The sequence below is a fragment of the Coturnix japonica genome, chromosome 16 (genome assembly GCF_054131305.1).
Source record: "Coturnix japonica strain WE chromosome 16, WE-NBRP24, whole genome shotgun sequence".
Classification (NCBI taxonomy): Eukaryota; Metazoa; Chordata; class Aves; order Galliformes; family Phasianidae; genus Coturnix; species Coturnix japonica.
This window is the reverse complement of record NC_140678.1, coordinates 1,360,639-1,381,809: the sequence shown is the minus strand read 5'-3', so window position 1 is coordinate 1,381,809 and position 21,171 is coordinate 1,360,639. Positions and strand designations below refer to the sequence as shown.

Below are 21,171 nucleotides of genomic sequence, written 5' to 3'. Positions count from 1 at the left end.
CTTACAGCAAAGCTTGTTTTTACAGTGAAGTTGCTCTTTTTTTTTATCCTGTAGATTAAATATTTTGAGCATAGTTTAAGCTAAGATTGACTAAACAGCTCACGAGTGCCAGAAGCATATGGTGTTCCCACGTTAATAAGCCAGCTCTACAAGTTGTGCTCATGGGATCCTGCAGCGGCAGTTTGAGAAGAAATGCCATTTTCCCATGTCTTCATTTCTGTGTTCAAACACAGAATCAAATAATGGAAATAAGATATTTTTCTGAGTTATTTTCAAGCCTTCATCCCGGGCTCTGCTGCGTGGTGCTGGGGGAGAGCAGTGCCAAGTTGGCCTGTTCTAAAGCTGAGCGTGTTCGTATCCTTAACACGATGCCTTGTTTCTAAAGCGGTGCTCTCACTTGTAACTGCTTTCTTTCCTTCTTGCCCAGGTCAATAACATTAACCAGCCTTTAGAAATAACAGCCATTTCCTCTCCTGAAAACTCCCTGAAGAACTCTCCTGTTCCTTACCAGGACAACGACCAGCCCCCGGTACTGAAAAAGGAAAAGCCCCTCACTCAGAGCAACGGCGTCCATTACTCCCCTCTCACATCAGATGACGAGCAGGGATCTGAAGATGAGCACAACAGCACCAGGTGAGTGTGCATGAGTGACACTGACCTCGTGTTGTGAAGGAGCAGTGGTGATGTTCTCCAAGCGTGCACTGACCTTAGCAAAGAGCACAAAGCCTGCAACAGATTCTGCTTAGCTTTTAGTGGGTATTTCTAAATGGTTTTCCTGTCCTGTGTACTGCCTTGGCTTTATGTGCTTCAGACAGCTGTTAGGATGTGAACGTGAGGCTCCGAGGGTAAATATGAAAGCAAAGAACTGCAGTGAGTGCTGTAACCTTTTTGTTTTCCCACCAGGATCGAGAGGAAAATTGCAACGATATCGCTGGAAAGCAAATCTCCACAGAAGACTGTTGAAAATGGTGGGTGTGAGGGATGTAAAATGCTTGGGGCAGTGGTTGGGCTGGGGACTGGGCAGCTGAAGGTGGTGTTTGTATAAGGCTGGTGAGCAGAGGGCCACCCCACCAGGGCTTTGTGTTACCATAACTAAGACAGGTGGCGGATAATTACAGATCTTGGGTCAGTTCTTTCTGTAGTTACAGGCCACCTAAGATCTGATGAGTTATGTTATGCCATGTCAGGGCTTGGGGAGGGATCTGTAGTGCAGGAGTAGGTCAGCATCCTCAAAACTTATCAGATGTGAAGCTAAATTTAAAGGATGTGTAGGTGACTTCATAGGTATTCTGCTTTTGGATCAGAAATGGAATTACAGACTGATAAAATCCAGGTGTTGAAGGCAAAAACATGTGTTTTTAGTGAGCAGGTTGAGTGCCGACTGCCTTTTGGTATTGAGAAACCTCTCTTCCAAACCAGGTGGCAGCTTATCTGGGAGGAAACAAGCACAACCCAACGAGAACATGAACAGCAGCAAATGGAAATCTACTTTCTCACCAATATCTGACATCAACCTGACCAAAACCACGGACAGTCCCTTGCAATCTGTGTCGTCTCTGAGCCAGAATTCGCTGTTTGCCTTCAGGCCGTCCTCTGAGGACAGCCTTGCCATGGACGCCAAGATGGCGCACGCGAGGAAAGGCATGGCCATGCCCTCGTCGGGGGCAGACGGGCTCAGCCCCAGCACAAACCCCACCAACGGGTTCACCTACAACGGTGGGCTGTCGACTGACATTGGTTTACACAGCTTTATCGATGGTGCTTCTCTTCCACACAAGGCCTCGGATGGGACGGCTGCTGCTCTGGGTTTCCAGTCGCAGCGGAGCAAAGATGTGGGGATATCGGAAACAAATCCTTTCTTGAACAAGAGGCAGCTTGAAGGCCTCGGCGGCACCAAGGGGGAAGACCTCAGCCGGGCAGGAGTCAAAAGCAAAGACATGAGTGAAATGAGCATTCGTGCGGGGGGTTCTTCAGAGAAAAACTCTTTGCAGCATAACGGAAAGGTCGGCAAAGGAAGGGACCGAGACGTGGAGTTCAAAAACGGCCATAACCTTTTCATTTCTGCTGCTGTTTCGTCTGGTGGCCTTCTGAATGGGAAAAGCCTTTCTACTGCTGTTTCTTCAGCAGGCAACCCAGCATCGTCTGTGCAGACGCACCATCCCTTCCTCAACACTTTGACCACTGGATCACAGTTCCCCCTCGGCCCCATGGCCTTGCAAGCCAACCTCAACTCGGTGACAAACTCCTCAGTATTGCAGTCCTTATTTAATTCCATGCCAGCTGCTGCCAGTCTGGTCCACGTGTCGTCAGCTGCAACCAGACTGACTAATTCTCACACTATGGGGAACTTCTCTCCTGGGGTTACAGGTGGAACAGTTGGAGGTAGGCAGAACTCTTTCTCTGGTCTAAGACAGGGCCTAAAGGAAAGTCTGACGCTGCCTCTCCAGGGCTGAAACCCTTTCACTTCTGCAGGATGTGAAGCAGACCTATCCCACATAACACGTCTCTTCTCTCTCTCTCCGAAATTAAGATGAGTCCGTTGCCCCACAGTGAAATCCCATGAGCTTTGTCCACTTGTTGTATCACCTCAATGAAAGAATACACCCGACTCTGTGATTTCATAATGTATGTTTGTTCAGATGTTGCTGTGTTGGAGCCAGCCTAGGTCTGCCTGCAGGTAAAAGGTTTAACCTGTTGTGTCACCAAGCGAAAGGAGATCTGTCAGCTTGAGTAGAGGTTGGGATTAGGATTGAGTATGATCCAGGAAGAGCAAAACAACACAGGAAGTGGCATTGGGAATTGTGTAGCGTTCTGGCTCTTGAACGGGACACGTAGAGCATCTTTTTGCCAGGAAAAGCACCTTGTGCTTCTGGGGTTCTGCTTGGCAGGAGCAGCAGACAGCCTGGGCCTGTCCCAGCTCACTGTCAGGGCAGGGTGTCTTACCCCATCCATAACCATTCAGGCACCGTGTCGGGAAATCCTAACTCTCACATCTCTCAGCACGTAGATTTGCTGGAAATGCAGTCTCCCCTGCGCTGCCCCGTGAGTGGGAGTGCAGGAGGGGTGGGGAGGGAAGAGCAGCAGTCTGAGTCTCCAGCTCAACGGCTCTAAGAGACCCCGTAATCTCTTCAGAGTCTGCCCGTGTGGTTTAGCACTGACAGTTCTGGGGTCTGACCACGTGTCCTGGTGGCACGTAGAGGTCGGCAGTAGGAAAGGTAAGTGAACCTCTTGTACCTCCTGGCCTGCACCATTACCTCTCATTGCTTGCTGCCTTCTCATGCTGCATATTTTTGTATGGGGCCGTAACTACTATAATTTTGCTTTTGTTTTGTTTTGTTTCTTTTTGTTTCGTTTTGTTTCTCTTGTCACCTGAGACTGTACAAAGCCCATCTGTTGAAGCTGAGTTTTTCTCTCCTGTTTGCAGGTATTTTTAACCATGCGGTGCCTTCTGCCTCCTCTCCTCATCAGTTTGGAGCCAGTTTCAGCAGCAGTGCTGTCTCTAGCAGCACAGTGCTAAGCTTAAACCCCCTGCAGGCTGTTGCCAGCACCTCATCCTCATCCTTCCCACCCCCCTCCTCTAATTTAGTAACATCTAGCGAGAGTAGAGCCGCTCAGCACCTCAACAGAGCGCCAGTGCAATCTGTTTTCCATCCTCCTCCACCCCCTCCTAACGTTTCCTTGCCCCCACCCCCCCCTCTGCTCGCTTCTAACCCCGACCTCCTGCACAGCCCATCCATCCCACCCGGCGACGCTTTCCTGCCATCCTCTTCCTCCGCTTCTAACACCGCTCTGTCTATCAAGCTGGCTTCCCTGCAGCACAAAGCTTCCCGTCCCTCCTTTACCGTCCACCACCCCCCCCTGCCCCGCTCGGCGCTGGCACAGTCCGCGCCCCCGATGGCGCAGCCCACGGCCGCCGGCGCGCCCGCCATGTGGGTCACGCTTGGCATGCAGCCTCCTTCTGCTTCGCACCTTTCTGGGGTTAAGCCAAGATAAAGAGCTTGCTTAGCTAACGGTTCTTATGTTGTAAGGTAAGGCTAGAGACGAACCCCAGGAGTGGTGTGCGAGATGCTGAGTGATGCTTCTTCCTCTGCAGACAGGGGTGGGCACGGGCTGTGAAATAGAAACCTCTGGAATGTGGGATGTAATGCGGTGGCAGAGGGCAGAGAGTTCTGTGCTGCCTGGCCTGGGAGTCAGGATTTCTCGACAAGGAGTGCTGACTTTGCTGTCTCATTGACACCGGGGTCTTGTTCAGGTTGGGATCGCTCATTGCAAACGTTTACTGCTGAGGATCAGCAGTCAGGAGGAGTGTCTTTATATTCTTATGGTTTTTATATGATTACCAGCGCTGGTTCCCCCTCCAGCACAGGGCAGGGAAGTGGAAGTGGGTGATCTTTAAGATCCCCTCCAACCTAAGCCATCCTATGATTCTAATGCAGACGTTGCTCCTTCCACAAGTCCGTGTTCTCATGGTGCTGGGGTGAGTGATGCTGCTTCCAACCTCAGCCAACAACAGCTGCTCGATAACCAGAAAGTTCCAAACCCTCCAGGTCTCAAGCAGCAGCTTCAGAGTACAAAAGCAGTCAGCACAGCCCTGGGAAACAGCCACAGGTAGCAAGGAGGGGTTAGAATTTGCAGCAGAGAAGAGGAAACAAGCTGAGCACTGCAGCTTGATATGCACACAGTGACGGTCTCCATCAGGGCTTTGTTATTGAGTCGTAGAATTGCTCCCTTGGCAATTGCTCGCACCGTATGTAGACTGTAGGGAACAATGCAGGGTTAGCTGCTCTGTGCTGAGGCTGTAGGAGTGAGGAGGGTCTCTGGAGGCTGTCCACGTTTCTATTGAAGCACTGTTTAAATGCCTTTAGAATCGAGCGCACGGGCATGGAGCTGGGCTTTATTGTGATGAAAAATGGCATCGTGATGTAACAGCTGGGCATTGCAGAGGGCCCTGAGCTCAATCCGTGCTTTTCCTGTAGGTCGTTGATGTTGTTGCTGTTCACTGATCCCAAAGCTGCGTAAAATCAATGGTTGAATGAATGCTCTTTGCCGCTTATAAAACATATGCCTCAATTACAACATCCCTGAGAGATTCTTTTGGCTGTGCATTGTGTGTAGCGCCTTCGCCACCCCATTGCTCGGTGGGCACAAATGTAGTCCCTGTAGGTGTTGGTGAGGCAGGTAAGTGCCACCTCGGCCCCACAAAGCAGGGAGGCTGAGGAAGAGTTTGATGTCCCCGTGCTGTGGCCGCTGTGACACTAATGTGCTGATGGGGTGAATAGGAGAGAGCTGGGGGAGAAGGAGGAGGAGGAGGTTGGGGGCTCTGTGTGCCCGAGTGGCTTTGGGGGGTGATGAGAAGGTCTTCTGCTGAAGGAGGTGCCTTAAGTGGGAATGCTGCCATCCCATTGTGTGTGCCACGCCATCCCGTGGGGTGCATCTGTTGGGCAAAGCAGGGCCAGCTTGTGGCTGCAGCCCACTGAAAGGCAGCCAGGAGTCCGGGGGTGTTCTTAGGAGCAGAGCAGCAGAAGCATTGCTCCAGGAGGTGCTCTGTGTGCTGCTCCATATGACGCAGGTCAAACATTTGAGTGTTTTCCCCAACCTCAGTATAAATCCATGTGCTCAGAGCTGGAATGCAGAGTTGAGGGGCTGAAATAACCCGCTTAGCTTCTCCTCCATAAGGTAATAACAGCTTCAGAGTGGATCAACGTGTGTTAGGAAAGGGTGAAGCCCCATGTGGGAAAGCAGAGACCTTCCTCCTCCCCGCAGTGGGGTCCGGTCCTCAGGGAGCCTCCTTATGTCTACCTGTGGTTGGGTCAACACTGTTGGGTCAACTCTTCCTCCTTTGCTGGCTGAAGGTGTCGAATCTCGGTCCGGTCGCGGTCTCGGAGCAATATAGATATAATTGACACATCTGACACGCTGTGGATTTTGTCATTGAGATGAGTCTCTTCCTCTCCTGTTGTGCAGGTAACTAGGATTTCTACCTCAACCCAATGTGACCTATGCAAGGACAACGTGGACCAACTTCACTCGGCTTCCACTGAAAGGTGCTCACTGGCCTGTGCAGGGGTTCTGCTCTTACTACTGGACAAAACACAAACCTAAAAAAGACCTAAACAACAGAGAAAATAATATTTACTGTGAATCTGAGTTTAAAGGAAAAAAAAAAAAAACAAAAAAAAAAAAGACAAAAGAAATACTTAAGGCTCCAGTTTGTATTGTTGATAGTTTAGGTAAAGTATTTATCTTTTTTAACGTGAAAATAATTTTGACTTATTTTATTCCACCTAGAGTCATAAATACAACTTGTGGTTAAATTCTCTGAATAACTAAGGACTGGCACACCAGCAGAGATGTAAAGAGCCTCTTCTCGGTGCTATTTCATCCGTCAGAACTGTGCCTCTAGTTTGATCCTTGGTGCTGAATTTGGAGGGTTGACCAATGCCAAACCCAGTTCTCAGACAGGTCTACTTTTATTTATTCACCTTCCTCTGTTCATATCCCAAAACCCACTTGGTTTACAGCCACGTCTGCTGCGGTGGTCTTTCATCTGGTGGTTTGCTCCAAGGAGAACCGAGCCACCGGGTGGGTTTTAATTGCATTTGGACAGATGAGAGCTCGTGTTCCCCTCTGGAGTGGCAGCTCAGTTGAGCAGCAGGGATCAACCCCTGCCCCATCCCACCACACCGTCCGCAGGCCGTGAATTTCAGTAGCTATTCTGGTTGGCTTTGGGATATCATTGGAACAGGGTGCGTGATCACTAGGATCGATCGGGCCCTCGAGATGACATTGGGAAGACTGAACATAGTGCTTCTGTACCGGTGCAGGTAGATTTTAATCAGCTCGTTTTCGTTCCGAGTACGATGTATTTTGTTGGTAGAGTTTTGATACTTGATTCAGAAATGGCTTAGACGTTCTACTAAGTGCATTTTGCTTTCTGTATTTCTTTGCTTTAAGTGGATCTGAATGGTAGCTCACCACGCCGTGATCTCGCTCACCGCGCTGCCCCCCCTGGTGCAAGTGGTGCATTGAACTGGTGCATTTCGTTGTATTGTGACTCAGTGTTCTGTGTACAGAAAGAGCTGCTCAGAGCAGCGGCTGTATTTTATAGAGATGTGATGAAAATTTATAAATTTCATATACTTTATTTCCTTTATTTTTAGACTGTACAGTGCACAGTAAAACGTGTAAAAACTTATTTATTCGAGTGCACAAAACGAGGAGAGAAAAGACGACCCATGATGTAGATAATCGCCCAGTCTGTAGGTCAGACTGGACCCAGCACCAATCAAGGAAACTACGGTCAAAGAAGGGGGAATTGCAACAGCAGAATGACGGGAAGAGAAACACGTTGAGGTGTTGGGGACATCTGCCCAGGTGCTCAGACTCAATGGGGTGAGCCGGGTGCCATGGCTTCCAGCTGCCTCTCTATGTGAGATGGCTCCGGTCCTTGCGTTGCAGTTCCCTGACAGCTTCCACTCCCCGCAGGTTCCGTGTAGACCTTTTTCTTTGTACCTCATCCCCTTTTCTTTGTACCTCATCCTCTGAGATCTTAGAGATTCAGCTCAGCGTGTGGTTATTTGTTGGTCCCGATGTGTGTCTTCCGTAGGCGGCCACTGTGTGTAGAAACTCTTGCTGTGATGTTGTCTGGTTCATTGGGAAGGGAAGGGGTTGATAGCCCTGGAAAGGAGGGACTTTGGGGAACTGTCTTCTGCTCTGGGTATGGGAGAGGACGTTAGAGATACGAGAGGAGAACCTGAAGGAGGGCAAAAACATGCAGAGGGTGAAGGCTGAGAAACATCCGTAGCTTCTAGTAGGAGCTGTACAGAGTTTATGTCCTGGAATCCAGGAGGACAATGTAACCCAGATGTGTTGCAGCTGGGAGTCAGGCAGCCCCATCTTCATCCACAGCCGTGGGTCGCTGTGAGCTGCAGAGCTGCCCCACATCCTTCCCAGCACTGCACTGCGGTCCTGGGAGGTGGGGATGGGGGTGAGCAATGGTTGGAGGGGCCGGAGCCTTAATTGCATCCCCCCATTTTTATCCCTGTAGTCCTTCTGCTTTTAGCAGGTCCTTTGCAGAAAGTGGACCAAGTACGAGTTCCATCGGTCTCGTGTTCCCCCACCTTCATCCCAAACCATGAAGATGTGTGCCCATGGGTGGTTGTAGTGTACCCTACATCATCCCTGCTGGGCTGTGCTGCTGGTAGCGCCACGTAAAGCACTGAGCTGGTTGTTATCTGGTTGTTGTGCTGCTGGAGGAGCAGCTCCTGCAGTTGTTAAGACCTGATCCATATGGCTGCAATGAGACGCACACGACTGCAGCGTGCGAGCGCCGTGCCAGAGATACAAAACCTGTTTTTAATGATCGGAGATAATTGTGAGTAACCAAAGCTTTGCGGCCGCTTCCAAGAAAGAATTCCTTCTCCGTTTCTGCTTCCTGTTGGGGTGCAGCCGTTGGATGGCCGTCACAAATGTTCCTTCTCCTCCACATCATTGCTGCCAGCAAGGGGAGAGTCAGGAAGACAGAATCCATCAGGCAGTGGATGTTGCCAGAAAGAAAGGACCTTCCTGAGCACCGTGCAGCACAGTGTCAGCAATGGGACCCACCGTGCATGCTTTGCCTTTATGGGTTTGTAGGATCAAGCTGCTTCTTGTTTTAGGGTGCAGGGCTGTTCCCTTCAGTGCAGTGGACAACCATGGTGATAGGAAACATCTTCGTCCTTCTGCAGTCAGTTGGTGTATGAATATATGAGGTTTGAGGGCTGTTTTTTCCTTCCTTTATTTGCTCTGACATCTCCATATGGGGTTCTCGCTCTAAGATGGATTCACAGCATGTAGGATGGTATCATGCTGTATTTTCTTCATCCTTTCACCTTAGAAACACCCATTGAGACAGAACGGTGCAGTAAGGGGTGACGTTACTGTGAACTTCAGGGTTTAACCAACCCCAAGGCCAAAAATAGGAAAGACACACTGGAAATATCCCACCGGCACATCTGCTGTTCGCATCTTTGTGCAGAGGTCCCTTCCATTTCCACCCTTCACAAACAAAACCCCTCTGTGCAGTTCTGGGTTTTGGATCTCTGACCATAAAGTTCTCAACTTTGGGATTTAGGGTTGCTTTAAGGTACAGCTGTTGCTTTCTTCTGGCGCGGTTGGCTCGTTAGCGAGGTCTTGTTGCTGTGGTTAACGAGGAAGAGGAGGATGGGTTGGTCCATCCCGCTTCATGGCTTCTGGAACCTATTGATCTTGTAAGCGATCGATCTCTAATTAAAACCAACTCGTTGGGTCTCTTTGCACCCTCCATAGGAGCCAGGCGGGACGCAGCGGGTCATGAGGTTGCTGTTGCTCAGGAATTGATTAGTAAACCTTTAACTACTACTAACGATCCATTTCCAATGGATTTAAAACCACAACCACCACGCGTTTTCTTAGAGCAGTGATACGGGATGTTTCCTAGGGAATAGGGATTAGTTTATATAATTTTTAGCCGATTAAACCCAATTATTTAAAGCTCAAACTCCCCCTAATTTATCTTTTTTTTGTTGTCGTTTTATTTTACACCGGTAAGTTTGTCCCATCATTCCTTCCATAGAAGTAGTGCAAATTCTGGTGTGTATATATGTATGTATAATATATATATCCCCGCCCGCCTTTCTAACGCCCCGCACTGTTAGGTTTTGGTTTTCCCCCCCTCCCCCTCACTTAATTTCTTGTGTCTCTCCCTTGATTTGTAATGGAAACAAATGCTTTGAAGTTTGGTCTTTATATTAAAGTGTACGTATTTTAATACACTGCTCTGTCGTGGCGTTTCACTGCGCAGTGCTGGGCTGGTGCTGGTCGCAGCTCCTGCTCATCCCATAAATGCTGTGGGATTTTTCCTTCTTTTTTTTGCTCACCCCCTTTGTGCAATAGGGAAACTTGCTCCTCCAGGGTTGGGGGTTCAGCCCCTCACCACGCTCTGATGGCTTTTAAAAGAGGTTTTATTGGAAATGGTCATTGTACAACAGCTGCAGAGCCCACGCTCAAAGGGTCGGGACCCTGCAGTACAAACACATCATGCAGATCTGTGTCTAAACCAGCATTAGTGGATGTGGATCTCTCCAGTACCACCTTCCCCTCCTGCTGAGGGGTGTCTAACAGTGTCCTACGCTATGCTAACAACTAATTGGCTAATTAAGTCACCGGGCTTGCAAAGGCCCACGCAACTCTTCACAGCATTTGTCTTACATTCAGGTTTAGGTGATATCACTGGCACCTCCTCAATAACATTGGGGTTATCGCTGTCCCTGGTGCATCACCACCACCCCATTGCTGGAGTGGGGTCAGACCCATAGGGTGGGCTGCCAGCACAGAGCCCTCACTGCAGCACTGAGCTCCTTGGCTGTTGTCTCTGCAGTCACCCGAGGACACTGTGTCCCCAAAGCTCTGTGTTGCTCCAGCCTTTAATCCCAGCTTGTGGCTCACAGGAGCGCTGCCATCTGCCTTCCACGCTGCCCTATTTTCTGCCCTGCGCGGTTTGTTTTTGGTAATTGCTGCTGCAAGCACCTGAACCACTGCAGGGAAAGGGGATACGGGGGAGGAGAAGGAAAAGATCTGGGGCGTGAGGTTAAAAATAAAGCGCCGGTGCCATCTGCTGCTCCCCTGGTACCCACAGCTGAGGTACAGAGGGAAGCCAGGCAGCGCTGCTGCAGGCACTCAGTCCTGCACTCCTTCCCATTCCCATTGGCCCCACTGCAGCACGAGCTGCTCTCCCCCCTTCAGTCACTGCTGTAATTGTGGAGCAGCCTTTTTGCTGCCTGGCTGGCAAAAAGAAAAGCTGCTCCCCCTCCCTCAGGGCTGAGCAGCTCCCAAGGAACGAGGTCTCCAAGCTCTGGGGATGGGGAGCACCTTCCATCCATCATCTCTGGCTGCACTTTCCATTTGCACTCAGGTGCAGAGCCTCGAGATGTCCCTTAATGCTTATTACTGGAGTCCCTTTATTATTGGAGTCCCTGCAAAGGCACTCGTTGTTCCCTGTGTTGCAGCACAGCAGGGGGATGCTCCCAGGGCTCAACTTCTGCATAACCCGATGCTCTTACATCCAGCCCAATTGCACGCAGCTTTTCCAAGTCTCCACCTGCTGCTCCTGAGGTTCAGCCCGGCCCACAGCACTGCAGAGGGCAGCAGGATCACGACACGGAGCTCTCAGTCCTGTTTTTGCTCCATTGTGCTTTACAGCTTTGTTCTCCCCATCGTTTGTGACTGCTCTCTAATTGGCAGTAGCCTGGGCTTCATGGGGCCTCTAGGAATGAGCAGCGCCTGTCTGGAGAAGGACAAAGAGAAGAGCAGCCCAGGAGGTGGAGGTGGCAGTGGGTGATGCCCATGTTCACAGAAGCCTTTCTGAATGGAAATGGCTTTGTGTTGAAGAGAGCACAGCAGGGTTAACCCTGCGGCACAGCAATGCCAACAGGCAGAGCATCATCCTACAGGAACACCCTAAGCCAGAGAAGCCCAGCAGCTCCCAGCAGGAGGGCAGGGATTAAGGGGAAGCTGGAACTGGCACAAGGCCGGCCCCAAAGCTCCTGGCACCAGGGCTGAGCCTTTGTTGGAGGACAGTGAGTGCTGGAGCTCGGCTCAGTCCCTCCTCCTCTGCTCCTGCTGTTACTCCCATGGCTGCAGCAGCATCGGTGCACAAGGTCACAGTCTGATGGCTGCCCACGTGGCTGCGGGAGGGCAGGAGAGGTGGGAATGTGCAAAGAATTCCCTTAAAAAAAATCATTTAAAAAAAAAAAAATAGTCCCATTTGGCTAATAAATTAAAACGTCAGTTGGTCGTTGCTGGGGGGGGGGATCTGCCACTGTTCCTCTTGGGGTGCAGGTGGGTTTGACCCCTCCAGAGTGGAGCCTGTGGAATTAATTACTGCTTGCGACTTGCCAGCTGGAAACGGGCTTCCTCCGAGATCCCAAACTGCTCCAGGGGGTCCTGCAAGGAGAGCAAGGGGAAGTGATGGTGAGACATGGGCAGGGGGAGCTGGGACAGCAGCAAGGCCACAGATCCAGCCCGACCCCAGCAGCCAACTGCAGGGACTCACCTTCCCTGTCATCTTCTGGATCTCATTCCGGTAGAAAATCAAACTTCTTCTCATGAACTCGTAGCTGTAAGAAAAGAACAGTGGGCTGAGCAAAAAGGAACGTGGGGAAGTTTCTGAAGTGATTTAGAGCCAAAGGGAAGATTGGCCAGGTGGAGGGAGCTGCTTTCCTCCCCAGGTTCACCCCAATTGATCCCAGGAAGCAAACAATGTGGAGCTGCAGTGGATGTGCAGCACAAAGCAGACCCTTCTCATTGGGGTTCAGCCCACCTGGCTCTCTTGAGCGCCTCAATCCACTCCTGGCACTGCTCTTCGCTGTCGCACTCGAAGCAATACTTCCTCTCTGGCTCCTCAATGAAACCTGCCAAGGAGAAGGAGAAGGTGTGAGGTCCTGGCAGAGCTCCTCCTCCTCAAATAGGCTGCAAATAGCACCACTGTTCATCTAAGATGAACTAAAAACCAGGTGGGAACCCAGGCCTTTGTCCCCTCCATCTTACCCTGTAGTCTTGCTCCTAACTATGGCTTGGAGTCACACTCTTTCTCTGCCTGCTAAGAGCAAAGGCCGAGACAAGCCTGCCCCTGTACACTTGCAAATCCAGCTCAGGAAGCTGTTTGCTGATAGAAAGGCACTGGAAAAAACACAACAGCCACTCCTCAACATTGCCCTTCCCTTCACTGAGTGCATAACCATGCAGTTGTGTTAGAGCTGTATGGGAGTGATGGTGGCCCAGAGGTGCACCTCATACAGCTCAGCAGCCTTCAGCATCACTCCTGCCTGGGAGAGACACTTCCAAAGGCAACACCAACTGCAGAGGCAATTCTGCTTTGTGTTTCCCAGGTGCCCTGAGCAGCTGCCTGCAGCTCCTGTCAGCTCAGAGCAGCCAAACACTTCGGAGGGGAAAAAGCAGCTTCTCAAAGAGTGACAGTTTTGGAGCTGGGCTGGGCAAATGCAGAATGAAACACCCTGAGCCTCCTTACAAACCGTCAGGGGAGATTTAGTAACCAGAGTGGAAAATGGCCCCGAGGAACAGATTGTGTGGTGTGCAGAGGGCGGCCATCCAAGGAATGAAATCACACTCAAAAGAAGGTACTGACCTGTCTTTGCTGGAGGCTCTGGGGAATTCAGTACTGTGCACAGCAGAAAAACAACTCCCTGCGCAACTCTTAAGTCTTTACCAAGACAGAATCAGGACATCTAATTAATTAACATCATCCTCAGAGCTCTGCTTTTTAGTACACAGCGCACAGAGATGGGGGGAAATAACTGGGTCAGGCTGCACCCAACCCCTCAGAGCTGCTGTACGGGACATAGACCGGCTCCAAGCACCATCACATTCAACACCTTTCTTGGGAACCTCTGCTCAGCAGAGCTCTGGTAATGCTGAAGCCCCACACGCTCCCGACTGCATTCAGACTGCGTGGGATGGGCAGAACTCCATCTCTGCTGGCTGGGAGCGGGGAGGTGGCTCTGCACTGAGAAGCAGCTGTGCCTGACTGCCAGGCCAAAAGATACGGGGATGGCCTTGGAGAAACATCCTGTTATTTTTGCCACATACCTCTCGCACAATGATTATTTGTTGGGATGAAAGGCCGACGCAGAGCGAGGCAGCTGGAGCCACGGCTATCGACACAAGGACACAGCACGGCGGGAGGAGTGCTGCCCCATCAGCACCACAGATGCTTTATCTGAAGCCTGCTTGTGGTTTTGATAAGGTGCAACAGCACAGAAGCAGCAATCTGTCAATACTGAGCCCTCCTGAGAGGGACAGCTATGAGCACTGAGCTGTGGGCCGGCTGCTTTTCCTGCCCCTCTCTTCATACACAGCCGTGCCCATCATACCAACAGGCAGACAGTGCCATCCCAGGGCTGGAGCTTGGCAGCTCTGCACCAACCAGCAATGGATGGGGAGGAGGGTTGGGAAGCACAGATAGAGAATGGGAAAAAGCAGGAAGAAAGCAGGAAACGTTTCCTTCTACCGAGAGCCATTGCGAGGGGAATGCAAAGGGAACAAAGATACAGAACTCACTGATGGAGAAAACGTTCTCCTCTTCTTTGGTGATCCTGCAGTGCTCCAGCAGCAGCGCTCCAATGGGCTGGAAAAGATAAAGAGAGGGGGCTCAGCACACTCTGTCAGAGCTACAGTGTTCTGAACCCATGGAGCTTACAGAGTGTCCTCTAAAGAGTCTCTGTGTGCTCACAATCAATGTGGGTTTGAGTATTCCTTTCTGTCCCGCAAAGGCAGCGATAAAGTTTACTTCCTTGCAGAGTAAATCGAACAAAGATAAACTGTTTAACATTTGACTTCCTAAGGGCGGCCTTCGAGCTTTGCAGGAGGTTAAAGAACAGTGTGTGTGGATGAAGAACAGCTCAGGACAAGGAAGCAGTTGTAGGGACAGGCTGCCAGCCAGCACATACTGAGCAAGGACATGAGAACCACAGGGTGGAATGAGCCACAAATGAAAACCTCTCGCTTTTTGTTTAGTTTGGACATAGGATTTCAATGGGGGGTTGACTGTGAATCAGGCAGCAGCCGTTGGTGCTGAAGCACCTGTTTGAGGGCCAGTTTCCAGTGCATCAGTTCTACGTTGGCAGTTACCCACAGAAACAAGAAAAGAGCATTTCTCAGCACAGAGCTGAGCCGTGATCGGGGTTAAATATTCATTATAAAGGTTATTCTGTGCTGATTCAGGATCTTTAGAACAGGAGGATCTTTAGCAGCCTCGGTTTTATGTGAGGTCTGTAACTACACGAGACAGAGTCCAGCTTTTGCTGCTGTAGGGCGATGGTTGTGTTTGTAGAAAGCAGCAGGGTGTGGTTTGCTGGCACTGCTTCTCCTCACCCCCACCGAGGAGCCTGAACTGTGCAGGGGGAAGGGAGGACGCCGTGTTGCACTGATCCACAGAGCACACGTGATAAACGTGAAGCAAAAAGGTGCGTGTGTGTATCTGTGTGTGTGTGAGGAGCAGCAGGATCCGAACCTCAGCTTCATCCGTCCTGAAGTAGAAGAGAAAGTTCACCACGAGCTTCACGAGGCGCTTCTTTAACACTGAAGAAGGAAAGGAGTGATGTGACAGCGAGCCCAGCGTGTGTGGGGCCCCCAAACCATCCCAGCACTCCCAGCATCTCCATTTCCATCCCAGTGCTTCCACCCCAGGACTTCCATTGTCATCCCAGCGCTCCTATCCCAGTACACCGTTCTGATCCCTGTGCTTCCATCCCAATACTCCCATCCCAGCACCTCCAGCTCCATCCTAATACCCCAATCCCAGCACCCCCAGCTCTGACCCAGTACTCCCATCCCAATACCCCCAATTCCATCCCATTACCACCATCCCAACACCCCCAGCTCTATCCCAACACCCCCATCCCAATACCCCCAGTTCCATCCCATTACCCCCATCCCAATACTCCTGTCCCCACCCCAACACCCCCAGCATTATCCCAATACCCCCATCCCATTACCCCCATCCCAATAACCCCAGTTCCATCCCATTACCCCCATCCCATCATCCTATCACCCCAACACCCCCATCCCCATCCCACCCCCAGCTCTATCCCAATACCCCCATCCCAATACCCCCATCCCAACAAACCCCAGCTCTGCCCCAGCACCCCCATTCCAACAGCCCCATCCTAATACCCCCAGTTCCATCCCAATACCCCCATCCCAACACCCCCAGCTCTATGCCAATACCCCCATCCCAATACCCCCAGTTCCATCCCAATACCCCCATCCCAATACCCCCAATTCCATCCCATTACCACCATCCCAACACCTCCAGCTCTATCCCAACACCCCCATCCCAACACCCCAGCTCTGCCCCAGCACCCCCATTCCAACAGCCCCATCCCAATACCCCCAGTTCCATCCCATTACCCCCACCCCATCCCACCCCCACCCCATTACCCCCATCCCAACACCCTCAATCCATCACTCCCCATTCCCACCCCAATAACCCCCCATCTCCACCCTCACCCCCTTCCCACCCCCCCCTCTCACCGCTGCCCTTCTTGGGGACCCTCATCATGATCTCTGCCGCTTTCTCTGCCGGTTGCCTGGACAGGGACAGCAGCTCCCGTTCGTTGTACCTCATGTCGGACCCCAAACGACCACCCCAACCCTACAACCACCCCTAACCCTACAACCACCCCAACCCTACAACCACCCCATACCCGACCCGGTAGTGCTCTATCCGGAACTAGAGGGGATGGAAGGGGGAGGGCAGAGCGCATGCGCCGGGAGCGGGGCTGAGCACGGCGGTATGGGGGATTTAGGGGGAGGGGATGTGGGGCTTAAAGGGGGGATATGGGGGAGTGAGACCCTCATTGAGGGGATGGGGGGGGTCTGGGAGGGGGGTCTGGGCCCTGTGGGGGTGTTTCGGGGGGGCAGTGACCGTCGCTAAGGGAATAAGGGCCTGTGGGGCCTATAGAGCCTGTGGGGCCTATGGAGCTTATGGAACCTGTGGGGCCTGTGAGGCCTATGGAACCTGTGGGGGCTGTGGAGGCTGTGGGGCCTATGGGGCATGTGCAGCCTATGGGGCCTATAGAGGCTGTGGGGCATATGGAGCCTATGGAGCCTGTGGGGCCTATGGAGCCTGTGGGGCCTATGGAACCTATGGAGCCTGTGGGGCCTATGGAACCTATGGAGCCTGTGGGGCCTATGGAACCTATGGAGCCTGTGGGGCCTATGGAACCTATGGAGCCTGTGGGGCCTATGGAACCTATGGAGCCTGTGGGGCCTATGGAACCTATGGAGCCTGTGACCTGCACTGGAGAATGAGGGGGGTGAGGGGGCTTAGAGGGGTTCTTAGTGGAGGGACAGGACCCTCCAAAAGGAAACTGGGGGGCTATAAGTGGCATGGAGAGTTCGGGGGGTGTTTGTAGGGGGCTTTGAGGTGAGCTTTGGTGCTCGCTGAGGGAATGGGGGTGTTTAGAGGGGGGTGAGGGGGTGTCTGGGGGGTTGTGACCCCCATGTTAGTGGCTGGGGGGTGTGTGACCCTGTGTGAGAGGGTAGAGGTGGGCTGGGGGTGGTTTTGTCTCTTGCTGAGGTAATGGCAGTGCCTGGGCCGTGTCCTCGTGGCAGGGCTCAATGCGAGGCCCAGCTTAGGGCTGTGTTGTCACTTATGTGTCTTTTCTTCATTTTTCCAGACTTTTATTTTATTTTTCTCCTGAAGTCTCCAAAGCCCAGAAATCCCCACCATGGATTTTCAGCACCGTCCTGGAGGTAAAACGGGGAGTGGAGGCGTAGCTTCAGCCTCAGAAAGCAACCGAGACCGCAGGGAGAGGCTTCGGCAACTGGCTTTGGAGACCATTGACATCAACAAGGTGAGCCCCAGTCCTGCAGGCTACATGGGGTGAGGTCAGGGCTTCATCTCAGCAGAGAGTGAGAGGTTTAGTGGGGATCTGTGGAGTGGAATAAATACTTCTGTTCCCACTGATGAGGGACTCGAGCAACATGTGGAAGGGCCAAGCAGAGGGATACCAGCACTGGGCTTCTGTTATGTTCAGTCTTGGCACTGGTTCTTATTATGCTGCAGTTGGGTGTGCTGTTACCAGTGAACACAACTGCTCTTGTTCCTTTTTCTCTATATTCCTAAAGCAGTGTTGTGCTGATCCCTTCACTCCATGAGCTCATAGAGTTCTTACAGTGCAGCTCTGCTTTAGAATCTCGGTTGTTCAGTTGTTCCAATGCAGATTTTACATGTAACTTTTCAATCCTTCTCTTCCTAGGACCCCTATTTTATGAAAAATCACTTGGGTTCTTATGAATGCAAGCTTTGCCTGACGCTCCATAACAATGAGGTGAGTTGAGCAGCTGTCTGTCTTGATCTCCATGGCAGCAGATATTTTAGACTAATTCTAGCTCCAAGTGCTGGAACCGAAGCTGTTCCCGTTGGCTGATTGCTGGAGGGCCAATGGGGGGAGCAGAGGCTGTGTGTGTTAAGCATGACAAGTTTCTGACAGTTCAGCAGTTGTGAGCAATCTGAAATTTGTGAGTTTGATTCTGCTGTGCTCTGAGGATTAAAATATCTTTGTCAGTGTGAAATGTCACCTCTCATCTGTGACAAATATCTTTCTGTTCAGGAACAGTTCAGTCTTCATAACTTTCTTTTCCCCCCAGGGAAGTTACCTGGCACATACGCAGGGGAAGAAGCATCAGACCAATCTGTAAGTCATTCTCCACCGTGTTATTCTCCATTACTTGGGCACATTAAAATTAGATAATGAGCACCTATAAATCTTGGCCTCCATCATGTAGTAGCACTCTGGGCTTGAATGCTCTTTGTCTCTGTTTGTTTCCTAGGCATTCACCAGCTCTGCTCTGAACAGTGGTGCTGACAAGCTCCACTTCAAAGCCAGCTATGGCATTTAGATTAAGTATAACTGTAAGGGAAGCTGTTTTATGAATACAGCTTGAGAAAAGTTTGTAAGCTTTAATCTAAGAATTCAGGTTTGCTCTGCTTTAGATACCTGGCTTGTGTAATTCATTTCCTTTTTGACTTTTAAGAAGTCATCTCAGCTCCATCTGTGGAGCTGGACATCAAAGTCCTCTTAGGAGTGGGTGAGGTGATGGAGGTGACAGATTGTAGTCAAGGCAAGGAGTGGAACTGGCCTCCCATGGTGCTTGTGGAGGAGGAGCAGCAGTTTCCCATTATGCTTTCTGTGAAGTGCTGAATGCTCCGTCATACAGAACTCACTCTGCCTTTTAGAGTATCCTTCAGAACCAAGTGCTGATAACCATTTAACACTGCGCGTTTCCAATGAACCCAGGGCTCGTCGAGCTGCCAAGGAAGCAAAGGAAGCTCCTGCCCAACCTGCACCAGAAAAAGTCAAAGTGGAAGTGAAGAAGTTTGTGAAAATTGGACGACCAGGTTACAAAGGTTTGTCAGCAGTGCCTGTCATAGCAGATACCCCGTGGCTGCTGGAGCTTGCTTGAAGTGCAGTGCTGTGGGCATGAATTGTTCATCAGCCTTTTTAGCAGAGCTATCCATAAATAAGATATGGGCTTATCTCCTGATGTCCTTTATTGTTTAAATTACCCATGGGTTGTCTCTTTATTGCTGACAGTCGAGTGAGAGCCATTTTAATAATAGATCAGTACGTCTCAGTCTCTGTCAGTTCTTACTGTAGTCATATGGGAGATGGTGGCATTGCTTCAGTCTCTCTTTCCCTTTTATTGTGCTCTGCCATCTCTATTATGGCAGAGCAATATACTATTGCTCACAAGTCACCCACTGGATGTATAACTCAGTTTTTTTCCCCTCTGTTTCATTTTGGCCTTCAGTACAAGACATGGCTTCTTTATCTCCATGCATATTGTGTCAGTGTCTGTGCCCCACAGCAGCTGCATTTCAGTAGATACCCTCAGGAACTTTGGCTGAAGGCATTGTGGCATTTTATTTAATAAATAGGAAACAAAATCCTGTCATGTTTTGCTGTTTGGATCTTCCTAGGGCTGAAGTAATACTGTACTGACCTTTATGTAGTGTACTGAGCTTTCTTATTTTCTCTATAGTGACCAAACAGAGAGATCCAGAGACAGGCCAGCAGAGCCTTCTCTTCCAGGTAAGATCAGATTCTTGGTTTCTGGGTTATCCAAGTAAAAACGTGGCTAAATGAGCAGTCAGAAGCTTCCCTTGAATTCTTGCATAGCTGAAGAGTTTGTTCTGTATGGAGGAGTGTTGTAAACCTGCCATAATACCCCAACAGATCGATTACCCGGAGATCGCAGAAAGCATCATGCCTCGCCATCGCTTCATGTCAGCGTATGAGCAAAGGATTGAGCCCCCTGATCGGCGCTGGCAATACCTCCTGATGGCAGCAGAGCCCTACGAAACCATCGCCTTCAAGGTAATGTTTGGGACTGACTGATGGCAGGGAGAGTTCCCATATTTTCCAGGACATTAGTTCCCAGTGATGGCCGTCATAGACTTGTTCTGTTTTAGCCTTTGGGGAGGTTAATGGCCTGGAAAGGAAGGTGAAGAAGACACGACTGGAAGTTGTTAAACTCTGCTTGAGAATTACTGGAGGACTCTGGCATGAAAACCGGGCTCTGCGTTGAGCTCTGGGGAGCCATTGAATTCTTAGTGTCTGGAGCAAAAAGGATCCTCCTGGTCTCTGCTCTCAGCCTTTGTGCAGATGTTTAGAGGGGTTTTTTCTGCCAGCATTCTTGTCCTTGACCGATAGGGAAGTAACTCAATTCTTTGCTGCCCCCATCTCTATCTAATAACATCCGAGACGAGCGCATCTCACAAAGGCCTGGAATAACTGCTTATCTGGTGGGCTCTGGTGCTAAAAAGGGCCACTGAGCTAATCTGGTGCTGCTAATAATAGCTCCCTGTTCTTTTTTGTTGCAGGTGCCAAGCAGAGAAATCGACAAAGCAGAGGGAAAGTTTTGGACCCACTGGAACAGGGAAACCAAACAGGTAGCAGGAGCATGGCAGCATCTTTCTTAAGGGTTGAAGAGGGGGTGGGGGAGGGCAGAGCCTGGGGGAAAAGACCATGGAGTTCAATCTGTTTGGCTTTGGTGCTAAAATCATTGATGTGTGATGGCACAAAGTTGTCCTGAGAGCTGATCGTTCCCTTCTCTTTGCTTTTCTCCCTCTCCCCAGTTCTTCCTTCAATTCCACTTCAAAATGGAGAAGCCCCCAGCTCCTCCCAACCTTCCTCCGGGCCCTCCGACTGTGAAGAGGCCTCCTCCACCCCCGCTGATGAACGGGTTGCCCCCCAGACCCCCTCTGCCGGACTCAATGCCTCCACCTCCTCCAGGAGGGATGACTCTGCCCCCCATGCCACCAACCGGACCAGTCCCACCCCCTCCAGTGCCACCTCAGCTCCCCCCAGCGCCCGGTGTCCCTCCCCCTGCTCCTCTGCCACCCATGATGAGACCCCCCCTCCCCACAGAGGGGCCGGGCACTATTCCCCCTCCACCTCCTTCCAACTGAAGCCTCTCCAACCCACCAGACTCATCTGGCTCATAGTTTTTTATATGCAGGTCACAACTGATTGGGGTAAAATAGTTTTGTTTTGTATGCCAGTGATTTTGACTAGATCCTGTAGGTCCATTAAAAGGTTTTCACTTTTTCTTCCTCCCTGTCTTCCC

At 50.9% G+C, this 21,171-nt stretch overlaps 3 protein-coding genes across 16 annotated transcripts in view; 2 read left to right on the top strand and 1 right to left on the bottom strand.

Annotated features, from left to right (window-relative positions):
- The window catches only part of DOT1L (DOT1 like histone lysine methyltransferase), a 49,496-nt gene extending 39,705 nt beyond the window's left edge, over window positions 1–9,791 (top strand). For 4 of the 13 annotated variants that reach the window (XM_085517565.1, XM_015886192.3, XM_085517564.1 and 1 more), the window contains 5 exons: window positions 428–633; window positions 904–968; window positions 1,420–2,382; window positions 3,425–4,028; window positions 5,965–9,791. In XM_085517565.1, coding sequence (XP_085373691.1) covers window positions 428–633; window positions 904–968; window positions 1,420–2,382; window positions 3,425–3,993 — 1,803 coding nt within the window. In that variant the 3' untranslated portion in view covers window positions 3,994–4,028; window positions 5,965–9,791. Of the gene's footprint in view, window positions 1–427; window positions 634–903; window positions 969–1,419; window positions 3,216–3,424; window positions 4,029–5,964 lie in introns of all 13 variants that reach the window. The other 9 variants (XM_085517570.1, XM_085517566.1, XM_085517571.1 and 6 more) reach the window with 5 other exon arrangements.
- Window positions 9,792–9,962: 171 nt separating this feature from the next.
- Window positions 9,963–16,269, bottom strand: PLEKHJ1 (pleckstrin homology domain containing J1). The gene is made up of 6 exons (XM_085517665.1): window positions 16,069–16,269; window positions 15,047–15,114; window positions 14,095–14,161; window positions 12,338–12,428; window positions 12,071–12,134; window positions 9,963–11,961 (listed from the first exon to the last, which is right to left on the bottom strand). Exons 1-6 carry the CDS (start codon window positions 16,160–16,162, stop codon window positions 11,896–11,898), a joined length of 450 nt encoding a protein of 149 aa, XP_085373791.1. The 5' UTR covers window positions 16,163–16,269; the 3' UTR covers window positions 9,963–11,895.
- Window positions 16,270–16,297: 28 nt separating this feature from the next.
- Window positions 16,298–21,158, top strand: SF3A2 (splicing factor 3a subunit 2). 2 transcript variants are annotated; one of them, XM_015886203.3, is made up of 9 exons: window positions 16,298–16,328; window positions 17,217–17,393; window positions 17,799–17,870; window positions 18,190–18,236; window positions 18,840–18,949; window positions 19,585–19,634; window positions 19,779–19,919; window positions 20,426–20,494; window positions 20,681–21,158. In XM_015886203.3, the coding sequence occupies exons 2-9, from the start codon at window positions 17,268–17,270 to the stop codon at window positions 21,011–21,013; spliced, it is 948 nt and encodes a 315-aa protein (XP_015741689.1). In that variant the 5' UTR covers window positions 16,298–16,328; window positions 17,217–17,267; the 3' UTR covers window positions 21,014–21,158. The 2 variants fall into 2 exon arrangements, with proteins under 2 accessions (XP_015741689.1, XP_085373783.1); XM_085517657.1 differs by having other exon boundaries at window positions 16,298–16,853.
- Window positions 21,159–21,171: the final 13 nt, after the last annotated feature.